Raw genomic sequence first — 20,360 nt, forward strand, 5'->3', positions numbered from 1 at the left:
ACCCTCTGGACGTCGCTGTTCTCAGGAGAGGCACTGAGGGATGTGAGGGGGTCACTTACTCCCAAGCGAAGCAATGGTACGAAGAGTGACCGTCTGCGTCACGCCAGTCAGAAGACGCAGACGCCAGGCACAGAGCCCTGAAGCAAACGCGCGCGCACGAGGGCCAGCGGCGAATCTGGGCAAAGGCTTACGCTCTTGAAACTCTTCTGTCTGAAATATTTTCAAAATTAAAGTTTAAAAATGAAGTCAAAGGGCAAGAAACAATTAGATTTCACAAAAACCTGGACATTAAGCCTCCCTGGGGTAATCTGAGGTCTGGCCACCCAGGCCCACTCCCCAGGGCAGAGGCCGCCACGCTGGGGTCCCCGCTGCCGGCGGCCCCGCTCACCTGGTCAGCTTCCCCGAAGGCCCTGGAGTGTCCGAGACTCTGGGCCAGATACCCGCTGATGCCCAGGGACCCGAGGGGGGCCGCAGGGCCGTAGGGCCTGAGGGCCTGAGGGCCTGACCAGTGGTGGACGTGGACTTGCCACTCACCTGCGCTCCAGCTCCCCAGGACCCTGGAATGCAGGCCTGGAGCCCGGAGGCTGGGGCTGCATCCGTGCTTCCAAGACCCCCTGGGACTCTGTCCTGCGAAACACTCCCTCCCCCACCCCTGGGACGGCCGCAAGAGGGCCTGTGAGCAGGTGGACAGAAAGGACAGCAGCCTCAGCCTCCTAGGGCTCAGCTCAGTGAGGCCGATGGGCTCGGTGGGCAGCAGCTCCCTCAGGCAGGGGCCCGGCAGGTCACCCCTCCTCTGTGAGATGGAGTGGCTGACAGACCCGTAGAAGCATCAGAGCCCAGCTCGGGGCGCAGGCACCGACGGTTGTGACCACTGCGTTCCTGCCCCACGCGGCACAATGCTCGCCCGACGCCCAGACTGGGGGTCCTGCTGCCACCCCTGGCCCCACCGCCCCCCAGAATGGTCCCTTATCCCCGTCAGCTCCCTCCTCCTCCAACGGCTGGAGCACAGTGACACCAGGTGGCCGGCACCTCCCAGCTGATGGCCACGAGCTGCAAGGAATAATACGGAGACGGCCAGGGCGTCTGTCTCCACCTGCTCAGATGCTCCAGGCCCAGGCCCCGCCCCCGCCACCCCGGCCCCGCCCCTGACCCCCAGTCACCACCAGCCTGCCTCCATCTCTGTAGCGCTGCCACTTGGAGAGTGCCATTTAAACGGGCCACGTGGCATGCAGCCTCTGGGGACTGGCCCTCTTCCTCTGGTGCGGCCCCCAGAGACCTACCGAGTGCAGCGTGTCGCGCATTTGGGCTGACACCTTTCCGGGGCACATGCGCCCATCGAAGGGCACCCGGGGTGCTCCCGGGTTGGGGCTGTTACCGATAAAACTGCTGTGAGCTAAGTGAACGTTCGGGTTTCTGCGTGAACACACTTCCCCATTTCCCTGGACAGACGCCCTGGGGTGCGATGGCGAGGTCGCGCGGCAGTCACACGTCTAGTTTCCTGAGGAACTGTGACTGCTTTCCAGGCTCTGACGACAGACACTCGCAACCGCGAGGGCGGGAGAGCCGGTCCCTCTGCGGCCCCCGGCGGGGCCGCCAGTGGGGCCCCGGGTTTCACCGCGGCCACCCTGTGGGACAGCTCGCGGGGCTTTGCCTGGGCCTCCCTGCCGCCGAGGAGGGCACCTCCCCTCACGTGCCCATCCTCCACCGAGCGTCCTCTCCAGTCAGGCATCTCCTCCGCACCCCCCTCGGCCTCTAACTGAGCGGCTCGCTTGTGTGCTGCTGTGTCACGAGAGGCCTTCCTGTGCTAGACACTGGCCCTTGCTCAGGTGCGTGGTCTGAACGCCTCCCCCTGGCCTGCAGGCTGTCTCTCTCCTTCTTCACAGGGCCTTTCGAAGAGCAGGTGCTTTAAACCTGGACGGGCCCGAGTTACCCATCCTCCCTCTTCGGCTCAGGCCGATCCTGAGGACTCGCTGCTCCTGCCCAGTCCCGGGCCCCGAGGTTCTCTCCTGGGCTTCCCCAGAAGTGCTACAGTTCACACCGTCTGGGACTCGCTTGGAGTTGACGTTTCAGTAAGACGTGATGGAGACCGAGGTTCGTTTGTTGGCCAATGGCTCCAACTGCGCCGGCTCGTCTGCTGGAAAAGACTATCCTTCCTCCACTGAGCAGTTCTCACACTTCCGTCAGACGCCAGCTGGGCGCATCCGTGTGGGTCTGTTTCCAGATTCCCTGTCCTGTCCCGCTGAGTACGCGTCGCATCTCGATCGCTGCAGCTCGGCAATCAGCTAACTCAGGCAGAGCGAGCCCCCCCCAACCCCCCCCAGCGGTCCCTTCCAGTGTGGACCTGGCCATTCTAGGTCCTGTATCTTTCCACATAAATCTTGGTATGAGCTTGTGGACACCTACCCAGAAAACCTGCTGAGATCACTGGTAGCAACCGCATTAAACCTGAAAACTAATCTGGGGAGAACTGACATCTTTGCTACGTTGAGGCTTCTGATCTGTGACCACGCGAGGCTCTCCATTATGAGGTTTCTTTGATTCTTCTCATCAATGTTTTACCATTTCAAGCATCCTGTACGGGGTAAGTTTATACAGAAGCCTTTCCTTCTACTTGGAGTAACTGCAGGGGTGTCCTCTTTTAATCTGTTTACACGTGTTAATTGTTACTATATGGAAATGGGATCAATGTTTGTGTGTAAATCTTGTAGACTGATCTGATCGAACTCACAGATTAGTTCTAGGAATTTCTGCAGATGCCTTGGGATCGTCTCCATGGAAACGAACGGAGACAGTTGAGTTTCTTCTCTCCAAGCCATACACCTTGTATTCCTGTTCTTGTCTCATTGCCCCAGCGAGACGTCCAGTACGAAGCTGAGAAGCCGTGGTGAGAGGGGACATCCTTGCCCTGTTCCTGATCCTAGTGGGGAAGCTTCTAGTCTCTTGCTGTCAAGAATGATGTCAGCCATAGGTTTTGCAGGCCTCCCTTATCTAACTGAGGAAGTTCCTCTCCATTCCTGTTTTTCTGAGCGTTTTTATGACAATGATGGATACACAAAAGGTGGTCCACCCATACAACAGACCACAATTCAACCACAAAGAGGAATGAAGTTCTGACACGTGTTAGGAGACCAGCGAGGCTCAGAAATACCGTGTTAAACGACAGAAACCAGACACCAAAGAGCACATAGTGTATGACCTCGTTTGTGTGAAGTGGGCAGAAAGGGCAAAACCACAGAGACAAAAAGCAGATTTGTGGCCAGTGGGTGGGGTGGGGTGGGGAGTGACCGTGAAGGGCACGGGGTCTCCCTCCGGGGCGGAGCTCACGTTGCAGAACCGGATAGAGGCGGCGGCTGCACAGCGAGCTGAATGGACTGGATGCCACCGAACCGTTCGCTTTAAAAATGGTGAATTTTATGTTATGTGAATTTTGTCTCAAGAAAAAAAATGAACTACAGCTACATTCTTCACTACTCACAAATCTCAAAACACGATATTGAACAAAAAGTAAGACACACAGAAATACAAACAGAACGCCTCCATTTACACAAAGGTTTGAAACAGGCAAAACTCGGAGCCCCTCCGCTCTCAGCCCAGGCGACGGTTTCACAGCGCATTTGGCTGGAATGCTTCAGACACACTTCGAACCCGAGGAGAAGAGAGAGTGCCGTTCTTCCCGACCACTGCGAATCCGAAACGCACCTTTAAAAGGATAAAGGACAAACCAGCAGGACAGGGAGCGCCAGCACCAGGCGCGCTGGCCCCGCACGGGCGACCTGAACCCCCCATGGCGGGCTCGCGCGCCCCCGCGGCTCAGGGCGGCTCTGCCGTGGCTCCCGCGCCCTGCCCGGAGGAGGGGGTGGCGGGGGCACCTCGTGCCCGCCGAGCCTGCCTCGTAATAACTGTTCCCGACTAGTCCCAGAGGACTCTTGCGGGAGTCGGTGAACATGCCTCACACAGTGAAAAGCCAGCGCAGAGACCTCACCCGGCTCCCAGAGTGGAGGTAACACACTTGGTCGTGACTGACAGACGGTCCCCCGAGGCCTCAGGAGCTGGAGCCCACGCCCCAAACCCAGAGCCCTGTGTGCCCCGCCCGGCCCTTTGGCCCCACGGGCTGTCCTGGTGGGGGACACCGGCTCCCTCCTCGCCGGGCCCCGCCCCTCCCTCCCTGAGGCCCGCCCCCCAGAGACCCTCACAACCACACTGTCCTTGGGCCACAGCCGGCTCGCCCTGCGAGGGTGCTGTCTTCTCCACAAGAGCACCACCAGGCACGAGACACAGGAGGGTCCATTTGCCAATGAAAGTGCAAGACATGCCCTCAGAAGACGGCAGAGCACCGCCGAGAAGCGAACGAGCTCAGTGAACGGGGAGGCGGCTCGTCCAGGACTCAGAAGCCTCGATCCTGGCAAGATGCTGGTTCTGTACCAAACTGATCTATAAACTCAAAGCAGACTTTTTAAATAGAAAGTTATCTGAAATTCATATGGAGATGCAAAGGGCCTAAAATAGCCCAGACGGTTCTGAAAGAGAAGAACAAAGTGGGAGAGGGCTTCCACGGCCTGATTTCACAGCTGACTGCGGAGCCACAGTCATCGAGACCACAGCATCGGGGTGACGAGGTGGCACACAGGCCAGCGGAGCGGAGCTGAGGGCCCAGGAACAAACCCCCACATTTATGGTCAAATTGAGTTTTGACCAAGTTCCAGGACAGGTCATTGCAGGAATCACAGCCTTCCCCACAAATGGTGATGGGACAGCTGGAAATCCACATAAGAAAAATGACCTTAGACCCCCACCTCACACCACACAAAAAGTAACTCAAAATGGATCACAGACCTAAGTGGAAGAGCTAAAACAGTAAAACACTTTCAGAAGAAAACTTATGAGAGAGTCTTCATTGATGTGGGTTAGGCACAGATTTCTTAGATATGACAACAAATGCATGACTCACGAAACAAAACAATTGATTAACTGGATTTTAAAAGATACCGTTCAGAAAATGAAAAGCCCAAACCACAGACTGGGAGAAGACACCTGCAGTCCACGCATCTGATAAGGGGCTCGTATCCAGAACAGACAGACAGCTCCTGAGACTCAACAGCACAAAGACCAGAACTCAAAAAGTGAGCAAAAGATCTGAACAGACATTTTGCCAAAGAAGTTGTACAAACGGCTAAGAAGCACATGAAAAGACATCCGATCTCAGCAGTCATCAGGGAAATGCAAACACCACACCACCAGATTCCCCCACACACCCACACAGAGACTGCAATCAGAGGACAGACGGCACGGAACACCAGCACGGGCGCGGAGACACGGGCGCTGGTGCAGCGCGGCGGGCAGTGTGCACGGTGCAGCCGCTTTGGAAAACAGTTCGGTGGTCTCCTAAAAAGTCAGACATGAAGTTAGCATACGACCCAGAAATTCCTCCGCTAGGAGCCCACCCAAGGGAAACGAGAACGTGTGTCCATGCAGACGCGCACGAGGGTGTCCACAGAGGCGGCCTCCCCTCCCCCGCAGCCCCGCCAGCCACTGCCCGCCCCCACCAGGTCTGCACAAACGAGATGGCAGCCCCCATCCCAAGCAGCCCTCAACTGTCCAGGGAGCTCTAAAAATCCCACTCTCAACGCCCACCTCCGGCTGCTGACGCCCTGTAGGTGGACCCTGGGTCAGGTAAGCCATCCGCCCACAGACACGCATCTGGGAAAGGACAGAAGCAGGACAGGGGAGCCCAAGTTCACGTTGGACGGCCGAGCCGGGCTCTGAGGAGCCTCAGCCTCACCGGTTTTCCAAGGGAACGGTCTCAGTGCTTCTGGATGGTCGGGGCATAAATCCTAAGACAGGAACGTTCAGACTCATGAGCAGCAAGCGACGGCAGGGGGCACACAGATGACACGGGCTCTTCCTCTCCATGCCCTGGGTTGCAGCAGCGACAAAATCACAAACGTGCAAAACAGCAAAGCCACGTACCCCCCGCACTGCTTTTTCAGAACCACCATCGTCTCCAACGGCTAAGCCTTGTCTTCCGCGAAAGCCTGGCCTGGAAGTGGCCCTTCTGAGTCTGGACCCGCCAAACTCGTGATCAGTCACACGAAATCGCACGACGAGGAACCTGCCCGCAGCGGAGCCGAGCCTTCACACAAGGAGTCAGGAGTGAGCCGCGTCGAGCGAACGCAATGAAAACCAGGATTTAAACGCGGAAACTGGCCACCAGCCCAGCCATCACAGGAAGGGGCTCGAGCCCAGCAGATCTGTCAGTGGAGCTCGCGGCTGCACGGGGACAGGGTGCCCAGTTTCCCCAGGAGGCAAGACCAAGGGGGCACAGAGGTGGGGGCCGCAGGATGGGGGGAGAAAGCGAGATTAGAGGCGAAGGTCGCCTCCGCCCACCTGCTGCCCTCCCTGGACACCCCGCAGGATGCCCTGTGGCCAGACCCCACTTCTCCAGCCACCACCTCCACCATCCAGGCTGCTGTCACCCCAAGCCTGGCCCCGTCAAGTCCGTCAGCCAAACCCGGGGCCCAACCTGGCACTGCCACCAGGCTGTCCCCCTCCAGCCTGGCCTCTCCTGGGTCCCTGCTGCCTCTGGGCCTCCCCATCCGTCCTCCACCTGCAGCCTCCGTGCTCGGGAACCCCACGGACCTGCTGCCTGTGAACTAGGTTCCCAAACCCTGACTCGGTCCTCTCGTGAGCAGGGTCCTCTCGTGAGGCCACGTGCTCGGTCCTTAAGCATTCAAAGCGTTTCATTGTACGTCTATACAGGTGCAAAAGGGAGTCATTTCTGACCTCTGTAAACGCTGACACTTTAACCACTGAAATTACTGTTACCTTTTAAACAGACAATGAAATAAAACCCCGTGGCTGGTAGTTAGCGTCACGCGTCATCTTGACCGGGCCAAGGGATGCCCACTTAGTGGCTCATGCGGCTTGCGGGTGAGGCTGGCAGGGCGAGACCGAGGGGAAGCAGCCCTCCCCGGCGTGGGCGGCACTGTCCCGGCCCTCGTGGGCCCAAAAGAACAGAAATGCGGAGGAAGGGACACCTGCTCTCTGCCTGAGCCGGACGTCCACCCTCCCCTTCCCTCGGACATCAGGGCTCCTGGCCCTCGAGCCTTCAACTCTCTGGGCGTCCAGCTCGCAGATGGCGGGTGGTGGGACTTCCTGGTCCCCATGACCACGAGAGCCAGCCCCGACACGAAACGCCCCCGGAACGTCTGCGCCCACCGGTCCTGCTCCTCTGGAGAAGCAAGGCTCTCCACGGTGACTGGACACGCAGCGAATCTCTCAAACACGACCGATGGGGCGGAAGGAGCCTCTGGCTGGCATCTGTGCGCTGTTCCTTCTGTCCCTGAACGGACATGCACACTGCTTGCCCACTTAAACTAACGCGAGAAAACACTTATGCTTAAAGGTATCTTATCGATCACCCTCCCATGCTTCTCTGTCGGAGATACGTGAGTTTTTGGATTTTTTCCTTATGTCTATGAGACTCTAAGTATTAAAATTTCCCTTCGAGATTGAGTTTCTTGGGGTTTTTTTGGCACGCAGTTGACTGAAACTGAGACATTAAGTTTTGATCAAGTTACCAAAGCGAAAGAGTAGAAATTACTTCCGTTGTGCGGATACCTCACTCAGAGTGTTCACACTGGTGCTGGTTTGTAGGGCCATATGGGAAGCAGTCCGATGTTCGGTGGCCGGAGGCTTGCACACCTCGGGGCAGTCCACCCAGGTAAGACCCGAGGGCGAGAGTGGGAGGGGGTTGAGCTTGAGAAGGACGAGGAAGGCCGACCTCAGCTGCAGAGGCCATCCCTGGCAGGTCAGTCCCAGAGCTCGAAGCCAGAGGCCAAGACTCGGCACTCTGCCCCTGTCTGGGTGGCCCTGGAGGTTTACGCAGCAAGTCTGCTGGAGGCCCACGGCCCTCAGCGAGGGCAGGACCAGCTGCCAGCCCTCCTGGCCTTGTTAGTTCCGACCCCCTAGGCTCTTATCGGCACTCAGACTGTTCCTCTGCCGGAAACTTGCTTCTCTGCAGCACACATTTTTCAGTTTCGGGGTTGGAACAGCCCCTCCTCCAAGAGGCCGTCCCTGGCTGCTCTGTCCAGCAGAGACCCTCGCCCACCCTGGCTCTGGGCATTTCCCACATGCTCGTCCCCCACCCGCCTCTCCTGCCCTGGGACAGAGCAGGAGCACCTGCTGGATGGACAGCTGAGTGGGAGCAGGCTCCCGCCCGGGGACCGGGCTCTCCTGCCTTCAAGGGCAGAGGGAACATTCCCGAAGTTCACAGAGGTGACGTCATTGGCCAAGGTCACGCGGCCAGCCAACAGCAAGGCCAGCACAAGTCTCAGGTCGTCCAGGGCCAGCTGTGCTCCCCACCCTCCGCTGCCAGAGGCCTTGGCCTTTTCCTAAAACAGCCTCTGAAGTCACCCCCTCTCTGGGCCAGAACTTAGAGGCCCCAGGGTCATGGGCCATTCAACCCCTACCACCTTCTTAAAGCTTCTTGGGGCTCCTCCCCACAGGACCCACCCGACGCACAAGCAGCCGAGTCCGGGGTCCACAGAGGGGGCCGCTTTCCCCAGAGGGGAGCAAGGAAGAGCCCTGCGGGCCGGCTGGACTCCAGCCTGGCCAAGCGGGGACCACGTCCATGCAGGCTGCTTCCCCCCGAGTTCCCGTCTCCTTACCTGTAAAACAGACAGCGACTGAGACACACCTGCAGGGTGACCGCAAGGGACAGATGAAATTACGTGTGTCAGGTGCTCATGGGCCGGTGCAGATGGAGCCCTAATGGACACAAAATCAATAAAAACATCCAACCCACTCAGTGAGGATTCACTGACTCACACTACAGTGCCACCTGTCACTATGTGACAAACCACAGGGAACACAGAGACGACACAACTCACCACCTTCACGAGCCGGCGGGATGCTGGGCAGCTCCCCTCCCATGGTGCCACTGGTGGCTGGGGCGTCCCTTTCAAGCCTGGCTCTGCTCCAGCCTCAGGGGCCTCTTTGCTGATTCTTGAACATTCCAGGCATGCCCCCGACCCCAGGGCCTTTGCACCTGCACCCCTGCTGCATGAATGCTCTTTCCTCAAGCACCAGCCTGATTCACTTCTTCTGTTCCTCCGGCTTGTCCTCAAACCTCCTTCTGAGCGAGGCCTCCCAGGCAGCCCCATTCCCAGTGGTCCTTGTCACCCCTGAGCACTTGTGAACTTGAGCTGTTTACTTGCTGGCTTTGTCTTCCTCCGAGAAGGAGCTCGGTAAAGGGGGGGGGGGGGCGCAGTCTGCCTATTTCACGATGCGTCTCCAGCCCTACAGCAGGATACGAGCCGCCTGGCCCATCCCAGGGGCACGTGTCCAACTGCCAGTCGTGATTCAGAGTCCAGAGGCATCCCTGGGCAGACGAGAGCTCGCCCCAGCCAGGCTCTCCAGCCCCGGTGTCCCCTCCTCACCCAGGGGCTGACGGGCCCTACCCCCCAGGTCCATTTGGTTCCACGAGCTGGAGCACAGGGCTGCTCGTTGGGACAAAAGGCCCGCACAGACGGGAGCGGGGACCTCCCACCCCGTCTGGAAACCGGTTCACGTGCCTTTGAGAGACCAGGAACCCCTTCTGACCAGCACAAGGCTTTCTGAATCCATCTCCTCCTGCCAACCGAGAACACCTCCCTGGAGGGAAGAGCAGCGCCTGTGCCCCCACCGTCTCACCGGCGGCGAGGCTGCAGATGAACAAACGGGTGACCGCCCGCCTCCCGGCCCCACGGCTCAGGTCAGCCTCAGTCACGTCAGGGGACCTGTGTCCACCGCCGGGAAGCAAGAACCCTAAGAAGTCACGGGGCAGGTGGGCAGGGTGGGAAGCGCCCGTGGCACCAAAGGGTTAAAGCACTCTGCTTCAGACGGTCTGGAAATTGGGATTTAGCAGCTGACAGTACGTGGCGTGTCCTCCCCACAGCTGTTCCCGGGAGTCAGGGCACGTCTTTGTTTGCCTGACTCTTAGCAACTGTTGCTCTTTCTGAAGGACAGGCGTGAACCAGCTGTCACCCCACAAGACGCAGCGCAGGGCAGGCCGGCTTGTCCGAGGAACAAGAGAAAACAGCGATTGTCTCAGCTGGCGGGTCCCAGTCTGGACCTCCTCTCGCCGCCCGAGTGCTCCATGCCCGGGAAGGCCGCGAGGGGGACCCCGTCGGAAGCCGGGGTCCAGCACGGGAAGAACGCGAACCCGAGGGCAGGGCGTGCCGCACACACAGAACGGCAGGCAGCAGCACCACCCGGCACCTTCTGGAGAGAAAGACGCTGCCCCAACCCAGGTATCGACTGTGGGGTGACAGTGAGGGCAGGAAGGACACCATGCAGAAACGGGTGTCTGAGGGCCGTGGTTTGTTCCAGATAGTCCAGAGTGGGGCGAGGTGGGAAGGAGGATGCACCAGCCTGGCTGGGAGCTGACGTCCTCAGCTGGCTCGACACGCTGCCCTCCTTGCTGCCGTCCGAGTTGACGACCCCCTGCCCCGGCCAGACGCTAAAAAACTGAATCGTGTGGTCATTTTTACCCTAGTAAAGAACCACCAAAATGCTTTTCATGACGCTGGACAAAAAACGTTTTCTGTAGTAAGAAGCACACACCACATAAACACCACACAGACACACCACGAACACACACACACATCATACACACTCACATCACATACACATACCACACACACCACACACATATGCACGCACACACCACATACACACCAGACACACCATGAACACACACACCACACACAGCATACATACCACATCAGTGTAAGGAGGGTCACATCTTCCAGAACGTGGAGCCAGTCCCTCTGACCCAAGAGTGAGGACGTCTGAGAGGAAGAGGCAGGGCTGTGGGGCTGACATGAGACCCCAGCCAGGAAGATGCATCGGAAAATGTCCACACAGGGAAGACACCATGCACCTTTCTGGTTCCTTCTTGGACTTTGTTTAAAAAAGAATAGTGGCTTTCCCCCATGTAAATCAATGAAGTTAGAACACTCCCTCACACTGTACACAAAAATAAACTCGAAATGGCTTAAAGACTTAAATATAAGACATGACACCATAAATCTCCAAGAAGAAAACACAGGCAAAACATTCTCTGACACAACATAACCCTAACCCTAACCCTAACCCTCTTGGGCAACCTGCGTAACCTCTCTGTGCCTCATCTGTCCAGGGGCCACGACGATGCCAGCATTGTTCTAACAACACGATACAGACGAGGCCTGAGGTCCGGGGCTGGCCCAGAGCACACCGTGTGGTGGAGGATCCAGAGACCCGCTCTCAGCCCCAGAGCTGAGCACGCCCTCCGAACCCTGCTGCAGCCACGTGGCCCACGAGGTGCTGGCTGGAGGTCTCCCCTGCCCGGAGCAAGCCTGGCTTTGTGTAAAAAAGAAAATCAAATTCTTTGCATGTTCAAGCCATTAAGCATCTCCTTGGATGAAACCCTGCACTTCCCAAAATGCTAATTTTGTTTTCCAGTGTTGCCTAAAGGGAAGCAATAAGCCCCAAAGACGGAGCCAGGCTGGAGAAGCAGAGTTGGTCCCCCGGGCCATGTGTGAATTCAGCAGACTAGCGTGTTTTTCCCATCACCTGGGGGCCTGAGCCAATCGGTGGAAAAACAGGCCGCAGAGATCACCGGGTGGGGGGAAGACAGACAGCTGTGCACCAGGGGTGCAGCCAGAGGCCTGTCTTATCAGAGTCCAGGGAGCAGGACCCACTGCCAGCAAGGCTGCCCAGGAAGATGCCTTGCCTGCCGGCCCATCTGGCGGCTCCAGTAAGGGGGCTCCAGCCGAGGGCTGGACACATAGCGCTGCTGCCTGGACCCTGCCCCACAGGCACACACACAGGGCCTCCTAACCATCACACTTCCGGCTCCCAGGGGATGCCCTGTCCCAGGCACCCTGGTCAGGGGAACCAGGAAGGAACCTAATTGAATCTGACTGAACCCAAGGGCTCCCCCCATAGGCCTGGGGTGCACCCTCAGGGGACCAGCGGGACCCACAGCACATCTCAGGGCTCCACAGCATCCCAAGGGCCACCTTCTGTGTCCCCAGGAAGGACAACAGATCTGCCGTTGCTCACAACAGCTGCACCCAAGTGAGAAGGCTGCACCCACCACCTCCAGGACCCTCACCAGGACTCAACTCTTCAGAAGGGCCCTGAAGGGGCCACCTAGGGCATGAGGACACCCCATTCCCAGTGCCAGCTCGGACATGTGGTGCATGGCCTGGAGCAAGGGGCAAGGGCCCTCCCCTCACTGGGCCTGGAAAACTTTGTTCACAGAGATAGGGCAACCAGCCAGCCTTCCAGATCCTTCCTGTGTGTCCCAAGGCCAGAGCAGCCTGATTACCTGCCTCAGGTCCAGGATGATACAGAGAATGACCCTGTGGAGTGGTCTCAGGGCCACCGCAGCCCCTTCCTCAGACTCAGTGCTGAGGGGCAGAGGGGTCTGGCTATGGGCGCCACCTGGATGGTTAGGCCAGTCTCAGAGGGGCAAAGCTTCATCCAGAGAGAAGCTGACTAGCTTAGCACCATCCCCAAGTCAGAGGGCCACAAAGATGATGATAATCATGATGACCATGATGATGGTGATGGTGATGATGATGGTGGTGGTGACGATGGTGACGATGGTGATGATGGTGATGATGATGGTGGTGGTGATGATGGTGATGATGGTGATGGTGGTGATGGTGGTGATGTGATGGTGATGATGGTGGTGGTGATGATGGTGATGATGGTGATGATGGTGATGATGTGATGGTGATGATGGCGATGATGGTGATGATGGTGATGGTGGTGATGGTGGTGGTGGTGATGATGATGGTGATGATGGTGATGGTGATGGTGGTGATGATGTGATGGTGATGATGGTGATGATGGTGATGGTGGTGGTGATGTGATGGTGATGATGATGGTGGTGGTGATGATGGTGATGATGTGATGGTGATCGTGATGTGATGGTGACGGTGGTGGTGATGTGATGGTAGTGGTGATGGTGGTGGTGATGATGGCCCATGAACATTCTCTCATTCCATCTTCACTATAGCCTCAGTGTAGGTTTTATTACCCTCATTTGACACTTGAGGAAACTGAAGCCCAGAGAACATCATTATACAACTTGTAAATGACACCGTGCAACTGTCTCCACCTTAAATGCTGCAGCATGAGTGTGTGTCTGTGCACCTGTGTGCATGTGTACATGTGTTCAATGCTAGTCCCCCAGTCCCCTCTCTCACTCCCAAGGCCCAGCAAACCAGGGCCCCAGGGAAAGAGGACCCCACACACCACGACATGGCCTGGACTACCCGCCCTCCCACCTTCCTCTCCCACCCAGGTGTGTGTGAACTGCTGTCCCTGGTATGGGCAGAGCATGCACTTTGGAGCCCCAGAGATTTGTGCTGCAACTCGGGCTCTGCCACGGCAGGTGGTGTGGCTCTCACCAAGGGCACCCTGTTTATTCTCAGAGGGGGAAACTGAGGCTCCACAGCCCCCACACAGACCCACAGAAAGCCTGCAATAAACCCCGACTGGCAATGCCGCCCGTCCAGGAGGAAGCCTCTCCCACAGCCAGGAAGCAATACCTTCCTCAAAAGCCAAGGACTGGGACACAGTCCTCACCTCCTCCCGACACACAAACACCTCCACGCAGACTGCAAATACCATTATAAGCCAGCAAAAGCAAAACACCCAGCCTATGTATGTATTTACATGCAACATAATGTATACATGCAGTCAAACTGTAATAATTCTACATAATAAAACAGAAAAATGAAAAAAAAATCACCCAGCCCGTGACCATGGGGTTGTCTCAAACCTGAATTTAGCAGGAAGAGCCACAGGGCAGCAGGTGGTGCCCCCCTACGGTGGATTCATCTGCAAACGGACACCCTGGCGCTCTACCCCAGGGGCAGGCGCTGGGGAGCAGCCTCCGTCGAGGCGGGCGCACTTGCCAGACCACAGCCAAGCGGAGACAACGCTGTGCAGCCCAGCATCCAGCAGCTGGAAAAGCAGACTCTGGATGGCCCACAGGGAGGCATCCTGTGGAAGGTCGGGAGACAGTGTCTCTCTGCCCACGCCCTCTGGAACCCATTTCCTGAACCATCAGCCTGTTTCTGTAGAGACTGTGGCCAGAAACAGGAGCCCGTTGGAGCTTCAATCTGGAAAGTGAGTTTTCCTCTGTGCAAAACAAAAGATCTGGAACAGACACATCCCATGTGAAAGCTTTCTTTCCAAGCCAACCTGGCAAAGAGGAATTTTAATCCAACCATCTGCTTCCTCCACTTCTTGTCCACCTGGCTCTTGGATGCAGAAAAGTCAGAGGCAGAGGGAACCATGTGGTTCTGGAAACTGAGGGCCAAGGGCACAGGACCCCAGTGTCCTGGACATGCTGGCGCTCAGGCCAGGATGGCGCTGAGCCAAACCTTTCTGAACCAGCTGGCGCTTGGGGGCCGGAAGGGGTCACGAATGGGTGCGAGGAGTTTGTCTTAAACACAGCCGCCCCCGGGGGCCCTCTGGGCAGTGCGGAGAAGGGCAGCTGATGTCCAGTGGGGCCAAAAGAGAAACGGAGACTGCAGTTCCTTCAAAAGCTCCCCATGGAATCACCACTCCTCCCAGCGATTCTTCTCCCGGGGACACGCCCGAGCACTCAGACACCACGTCCACAGCAGCACGGGTCACAGGGACCACAGGTGGAAACCACCCATGTGCCGGCCAGCTGGTAAACATATAAACAAACTGTCGCCCATCCACACGCCAGAGTATCACTCACCCTTGGAAAAGGAATGAGGCTGAGACACCTGCGACTGCCTGGATGAACCCCGAGGACGTGGTGCTCCGCGAGAGAAGCTGGACACAGCAGGACACGAGCTCATGAGTCCGCTGACTTGAAATGCCTCCAACAGGCCGCTCAGGAGAAGCAGAAAGGCGACTACAGATTACAGCAGGGGCCGGGTGGGGCCAGGGAGCCGCTGCTGAGCATCCGTGTTTCTGTTCAGGGTGACGAAACATCGCGGAAACGAGGAGTGTGCTGGCTGGGCGGCACTGTGAGCGTGCCCGGTGCCCCACTGTGCACTTATAACGGCTGAAATGACCAACCTTACGGTACACGCATTTGTCACGACAGGAACAAACAAGACAGAGAACGCGGTGCGGCGGGTCTGGAGGTCATTTTTCAGATTTGTCCACAAACGCTCCCGTGGGGAGAGACTGAGGGCCCGTCAACCTGCAGCTCCCCAGTGTCATAAATCCCGTTTTGTGGCCTCCCTTCCTTAGGCCACCGTCCTCCAGGGACCGGACCAGGCCAGGCCCCTCCGGGAAGCAACCTGTGACTAAGGCAGTGACGAGCGGGGCCTCGGAGGCACAGAGCCCGCTTCTCGGCCCCTCTGCAGACCTTGGCCAGCTCATGTGGTCCAGACCCTGAGATGCGCGAGGCCCTGGGCCTCTGGGGAGGGCAACCTGGGGGCCCGCCGTCTGCTTCCCGGCATGGCCACAGCAAGAGGAAGGAACTGGGCAGACGGGAAGTGTGAGCTCTAGTGAGGCCAGAACCTTGGAACCTCGAAGACACTTCCGTGAACCCAGAACCACTCAGATCACGGGTCTCTGTGCCCCCGTAACCCTGCTGCCCCGAGCCCAACAGGTGCACACCAGGCCCGCCCCACGGGGTCACCCACGGCCGTCCTGCCCAAGCCTCTGCTCCAGCCACGCCCTTGGAGGTACCACCCCGCCGGCTCCCCACCTGCTGTGCACGGTCACCCCACTTCACAGTGCGCAGGCCACTCCGACAACCGCGCAGCGCACACCCTCAAGTCTTTGTGTTTACCTGTCGGACGAGGCGCGCCCTGGAGGGCAGGAGCCCCCGTCTCCCCAACTCTGCCCGGCACCCAGGAAACGCCGATGAGTCTAGTCAATGGAACTCCGCTGACCGGAGAAACGAGCCCAGGGCGCGCGGTCTGCTGAGCCCGCTGTCCTCACCTCCCGTGTGTCAGGTCGGGGAGGACAGCCAGCGCGGCACCTGGTGACCTCCAGGCAGACAGGGACATCAGGGATTCCAACAACCACAGCCCCCGGCACCCAAGCAGACCCGGGCCGAACCGCCACCCAGCCCCGCCGACCCGGCGTGGTCAGCGGACGTCCCAAGGGCCCGGGCCGCGCTCACTGTGCTGCTCTGAGTGGGAACAAGGTTTCCTCCGGCTCATCACCGCCGCCGGAGCCACCAACAAGCAAGGACCCGCTCTCACACTTGGATCTGGCTCTGGACGAGCTGAACACAGACCAGGCCCGAAACCAGGGCCCCGGGAACAAAATCCACCTTCCAAGCAAAGTACCTTTGGGGTGACGCCCACACCACACCCCCAGGCCTCCCTCCCGGCCTCTCACGGTGACCGCTGCCTGCGGGCGACAAACAAGGGGCCCAGGTGCGCTCGGCATGTGGTCCACCGGAGGGACGCCTCCACCCTCGGGCTGGCACCAGTGCCGAGTGAGCAGGGCACGGCTGGACCCAGGCCCGGTCAGCTGCCCCCTCCCTGAGGGCCTGAAACTGACTGAAGAGTGGACGGTGGTCTGTGTGGCCGCCAGCCGGGCACCCGCAACCCCCCACCTGAGAGTCTGTCTGCAGAAAGGTTCAAGCAGCGGCCTGAGGGTCTCCAGACAGCCGGCCTCCCGCTCTGGACCCCAGCACCTTCTCTATTTTGAAACTGTGGATGCACCACCCATTCAAAACCATATTCTAATGTAAACAGATTCTAAATGGACGTTTACGTTCACGTGGCAGCAGATACAACACTTGAGTCCCCGGGTTGTTCAGCACCGAGGACACAACTGCCAGTGGGCACCTCCAGGCCGAGGGCAGGAGACAACAAACACCCCGTCTTGCGGTCTCGGAGGTGGGAGCCCAGGGTTGGTACCAGCAGGTGGGACCCGAGGTGCGGCCGGGGCCTCATGCCTCCTCCAGCCTCTGGGGGCTGCCTGTGGCCCTGGGCTGGCGTCTGCTCTGTGGCCACGAGGCTGCTCTCCTCTGTCCAAAGCCCCTGCCTCCCTCTTACACGACATGACCCCCCACGTCAAGACCCTTAACTTCTTCATGTTGGCAAAGTTCTTTCGTGCCACGTAAGCTGACAGTCCCAGGTTCCCAGTATTAAGTCCCAGGGCCCCAGGGGCCTCCAGGGCCTGGACACCTCCATGTTCCCCTCATCCCCTGTCGAGCCTGTGAGCGGACCTGAAGTGCTTTTAATCCTGAGCCCAAACCTTTCTCTCTGGGCAGGAGTCCGGGCCACTCACAGGTCCGACACAAGACCACGGCCGGGGGCCCCTGGGGGGCGGGGACGCAGAGGGGCCTTCTCCCTTCATTCCACGTAGTTCTGTGTTGTTCAGAGATCTCGTATGGACTGTTCTCACAACGTGCTCAGTTACCTAACAGAGAATTACAGTTTGCCAAAAATGCAAGAGAAAAGAATTTTTTAAACACCATTTAGTCTGATCCACGTGGAGGAGTTTGTCTTAAAGAAACAGACATGCACTCCCAACAAGCAGACAGGGACGGTCGTGTCCCCAAAGCGCTGCTCACCGTGAAGGGTGCAAACAGCCCGCGTGAAGGCGGCCACGGCACATAACCCCACGGAAACGGGTGCCACGACCACCGGGAAGTCTTCACTGACAAACAGAGACGCTCCCGACCTCTCAAGTGGGACAGACTGGAGGGTGCGACTCCTTCCGCTTGTGACAATGCGGCCAGGACGGGTGCGTGAAATAAACCCCAAGCACGCCCGGCGGCTCCCTGGGAGTTGGCTGAGGGGGGACGTTTTGCTTCATATTCTATCAAAACTTCCCAGTGTCTCCGGTTATTTCCATGATCACGATCCCCAAGCACGACACCTCAGCCCCTTCACAGCCCCCGGGTCCTCCTCGAAGCCTTCCTCGAGGAAGACACCCCGTGTCTCCTCCCGAGGCCCCGCGAGCCCCTGCTGGCTGTCACCCTCCCTCGGGTCCCGCAGGCCGAGGACAGGCAGCTGGATGTCCCCATGGGGCAGTGGCTTCAGCGTGGGCACAGCAGGCCCCCCCGTAAGGCCCCCGGGTGTCCTTCTGTGCCAGGGTTGGCATGCAGGTACTTGAGATCCTGCCCCGCGTGGGAGGAGGCAGCCCAGGTGCGCAGCACCCGACTTCTGGACACCGGCCCTGCCTCGTGAGCCCCAGGAGGACCCCTTCCAAAACCAACGTGCGTCCTGGAGCCGGGCACCCCCGTGCCTCAGCGCCCGACCAGAGACGCCCCCGTGCCTACCTTCTCTCGCTGTCGTCCAGGTGAGCAAACAGCACGTTCTTGGAGATGGCTTTGGCCAGTGCCGTCATGGTCTTGTAGTCCTTGGGGATGACCTGTGGGGAGGCGAGGGGAGGTCAGACCTGGGGGCGTCCCGGGGCCGGCAGAGCACCAGGCCTGGGCCGACCCTGAGAACTGGTGGCGTGGCTCGAAACCGGCTGCTCAGCCTTCCAGGTGTCACTCCCGGTGATGGCAGACAGTCCAAATCTGAGGGGCACGCCAGTTGTTTGAAATTTAAAAAATAAGGAAAGAAAAGGCAAGGGACACAGAGTGGCCCAAGAGGCGACTTAAGTGTCATCTCAAATTCGGGGTCTTGGCTTCACAAGACCTCCAGGCCCTGGCGTTATGTCTTCTGTTGATTTCTTTGTTTCACTGGCTATTTTTAAGGTAATAAATACTTGTTGAAACACTGGAAAACAAAAAAATAAAAATTAACTTGACACTTAGCTGTGCCCCTCGGGTGGTGATGGCCCCCCGCCCCCTCCGCGCCGGACTGGAGGCCAGGAGGAGGGTCCTGACCAGGAGCCCACCCCCGGCACCTTCCCCTCGGACCCCCCGCCTCCAGACACGGCAATCACAGTCTGCTGTTTAAGCCGCCAGTCCTTGGTCACAGCAGCCTGAGCTGACTAACATGGATGGTAAAGTTCACATTATGCATATTTTGCCATAATTTTAAAAAATTTTTAAAATAGATCAAAAACAAAAAGTACAAAAAAAAAAAAGCAAAGCTGACTGCAGACAGGCATTGGATGGAAATGACAGGCCCACATCCAGGGCGGGTCCGGGGCAGGTGCACACAGTCCCAGCACCTGTCCACTGAGGCACAGACGGAGGAGGGCGATGTCCAGGCCGGGGCAGAATTCCCACTGGACGGGCTCCAATGTGGGGTCCAGCCTCAAGGGTGAAGGCGGGACTCAAGGTCCTCCGCCCACACCCACAACCTGGGTGCCCCCTTCCCAAGCCTGCTGGGAGTGGCGGCCCCAAAGAGCCTCAGGCCAGGCCGTGCGGGGCCCAGGCCAGCAGGGACCGGGATGGCCCTGGGACTGGACGCGGGTGAGGGCTGGGCGGGCCCACCTTCCTCACGTAGGACACGGCATCCTCCTCCGTGTACACCTCGGCGCTCACGCCCCCACGGCGGTGGCGGGCCTTCACCACGGGGTTTGGCAGCGATGGAGAGACCTCCTCATCGTGCAAGTCTGACTGGGAAGCCGACTTCTGCTGAGCCAGAAGCTGTCTGGTTTCCTCCTGTAGGGGCAACGGAGCAGGTGAAGAGGGCACTATCACGGGAGAACCCCAGAGGCCGGGCCGCTGGCGCGTGGCCGGGGTGCTCCCGGGAAGGCAGGGACCCAGCCCGCCCGGCCATGGCCCCTGCCCAGCCTCCGCCCTCAGCGCCTCCGGGGCTGCCCTGTGCTACCCCTGCCCTGCGCCCCGGACACCAAGGGCTGCTCCACGTCCCCCCTCAACTCGACAGCTCTGCGGCCACAGAGCCTGGCTCCAGGCTCGTGCATGCTCGCAATTGCAAGCAACGTTTCCCAGTACCAGATTCCACAGGTCTACCAGGCAAGTGTCCGAGGCCCCACCAGCCCCACCGGGCTACCCCCACCAGGGCAGGGGGCGCCCGCTCTGCTCACGGATGTGGGTGGGTACCAGGGAAATAAACCTCTCCTGTTCTTCCCTCTCTGGTCATCACAGCTTTTTAGAAACCGTCTACACACAGAGGGGGGGAATCCAAAAAGTGCAAAGGGGCCTGCAGTGACAGCAGGTCCGCCAGGCCCGACCCCCGGGTCCCCAGAGCGCTCTCGTGACCAGTGGGTGACCTCGGGGAGCTCACAGGGAGGAGCTGGGCCACTCAGCAGGCAGACCCTCACCTGTGTCCCCACACGCTCAGCACCGGGCCCCCCTCCCCCTCATCCACCAAGGGCCCCCTTCCCCGAACACAGCCCGAACCCCGGCAGTCTCCTCCCCCAACCTGGTGTTGACCCAGGAGTCGCCCAGGAGAAGCAGGCCGTGAGGATGTGTGTCCCGGTCCCCCGTGCTCTTCCCAGGA

The 20,360-nt window shown here is 58.9% G+C and overlaps 1 protein-coding gene across 14 annotated transcripts in view; it reads right to left on the reverse strand.

The window, feature by feature from the left end:
• PRKAR1B (protein kinase cAMP-dependent type I regulatory subunit beta) overlaps positions 1-20,360 on the reverse strand; it is a 102,947-nt gene that overhangs the window by 56,749 nt on the left and 25,838 nt on the right. For all 14 annotated transcript variants that reach the window (XR_012500214.1, XR_012500213.1, XM_074345460.1 and 11 more), the window contains 2 exons: positions 19,388-19,558; positions 18,278-18,369 (listed from right to left, as the gene is read on the reverse strand). Coding sequence is in view for 12 of the 14 variants with exons in the window: in XM_074345460.1 (XP_074201561.1) it covers positions 18,278-18,369; positions 19,388-19,558 (263 nt within the window). In the remaining 2 variants the exon portion in view is untranslated. The remainder of the gene's footprint in view (positions 1-18,277; positions 18,370-19,387; positions 19,559-20,360) is intronic.

The sequence above is a fragment of the Camelus bactrianus genome, chromosome 18, assembly GCF_048773025.1.
Source record: "Camelus bactrianus isolate YW-2024 breed Bactrian camel chromosome 18, ASM4877302v1, whole genome shotgun sequence".
Taxonomy (NCBI): domain Eukaryota; kingdom Metazoa; phylum Chordata; class Mammalia; order Artiodactyla; family Camelidae; genus Camelus; species Camelus bactrianus.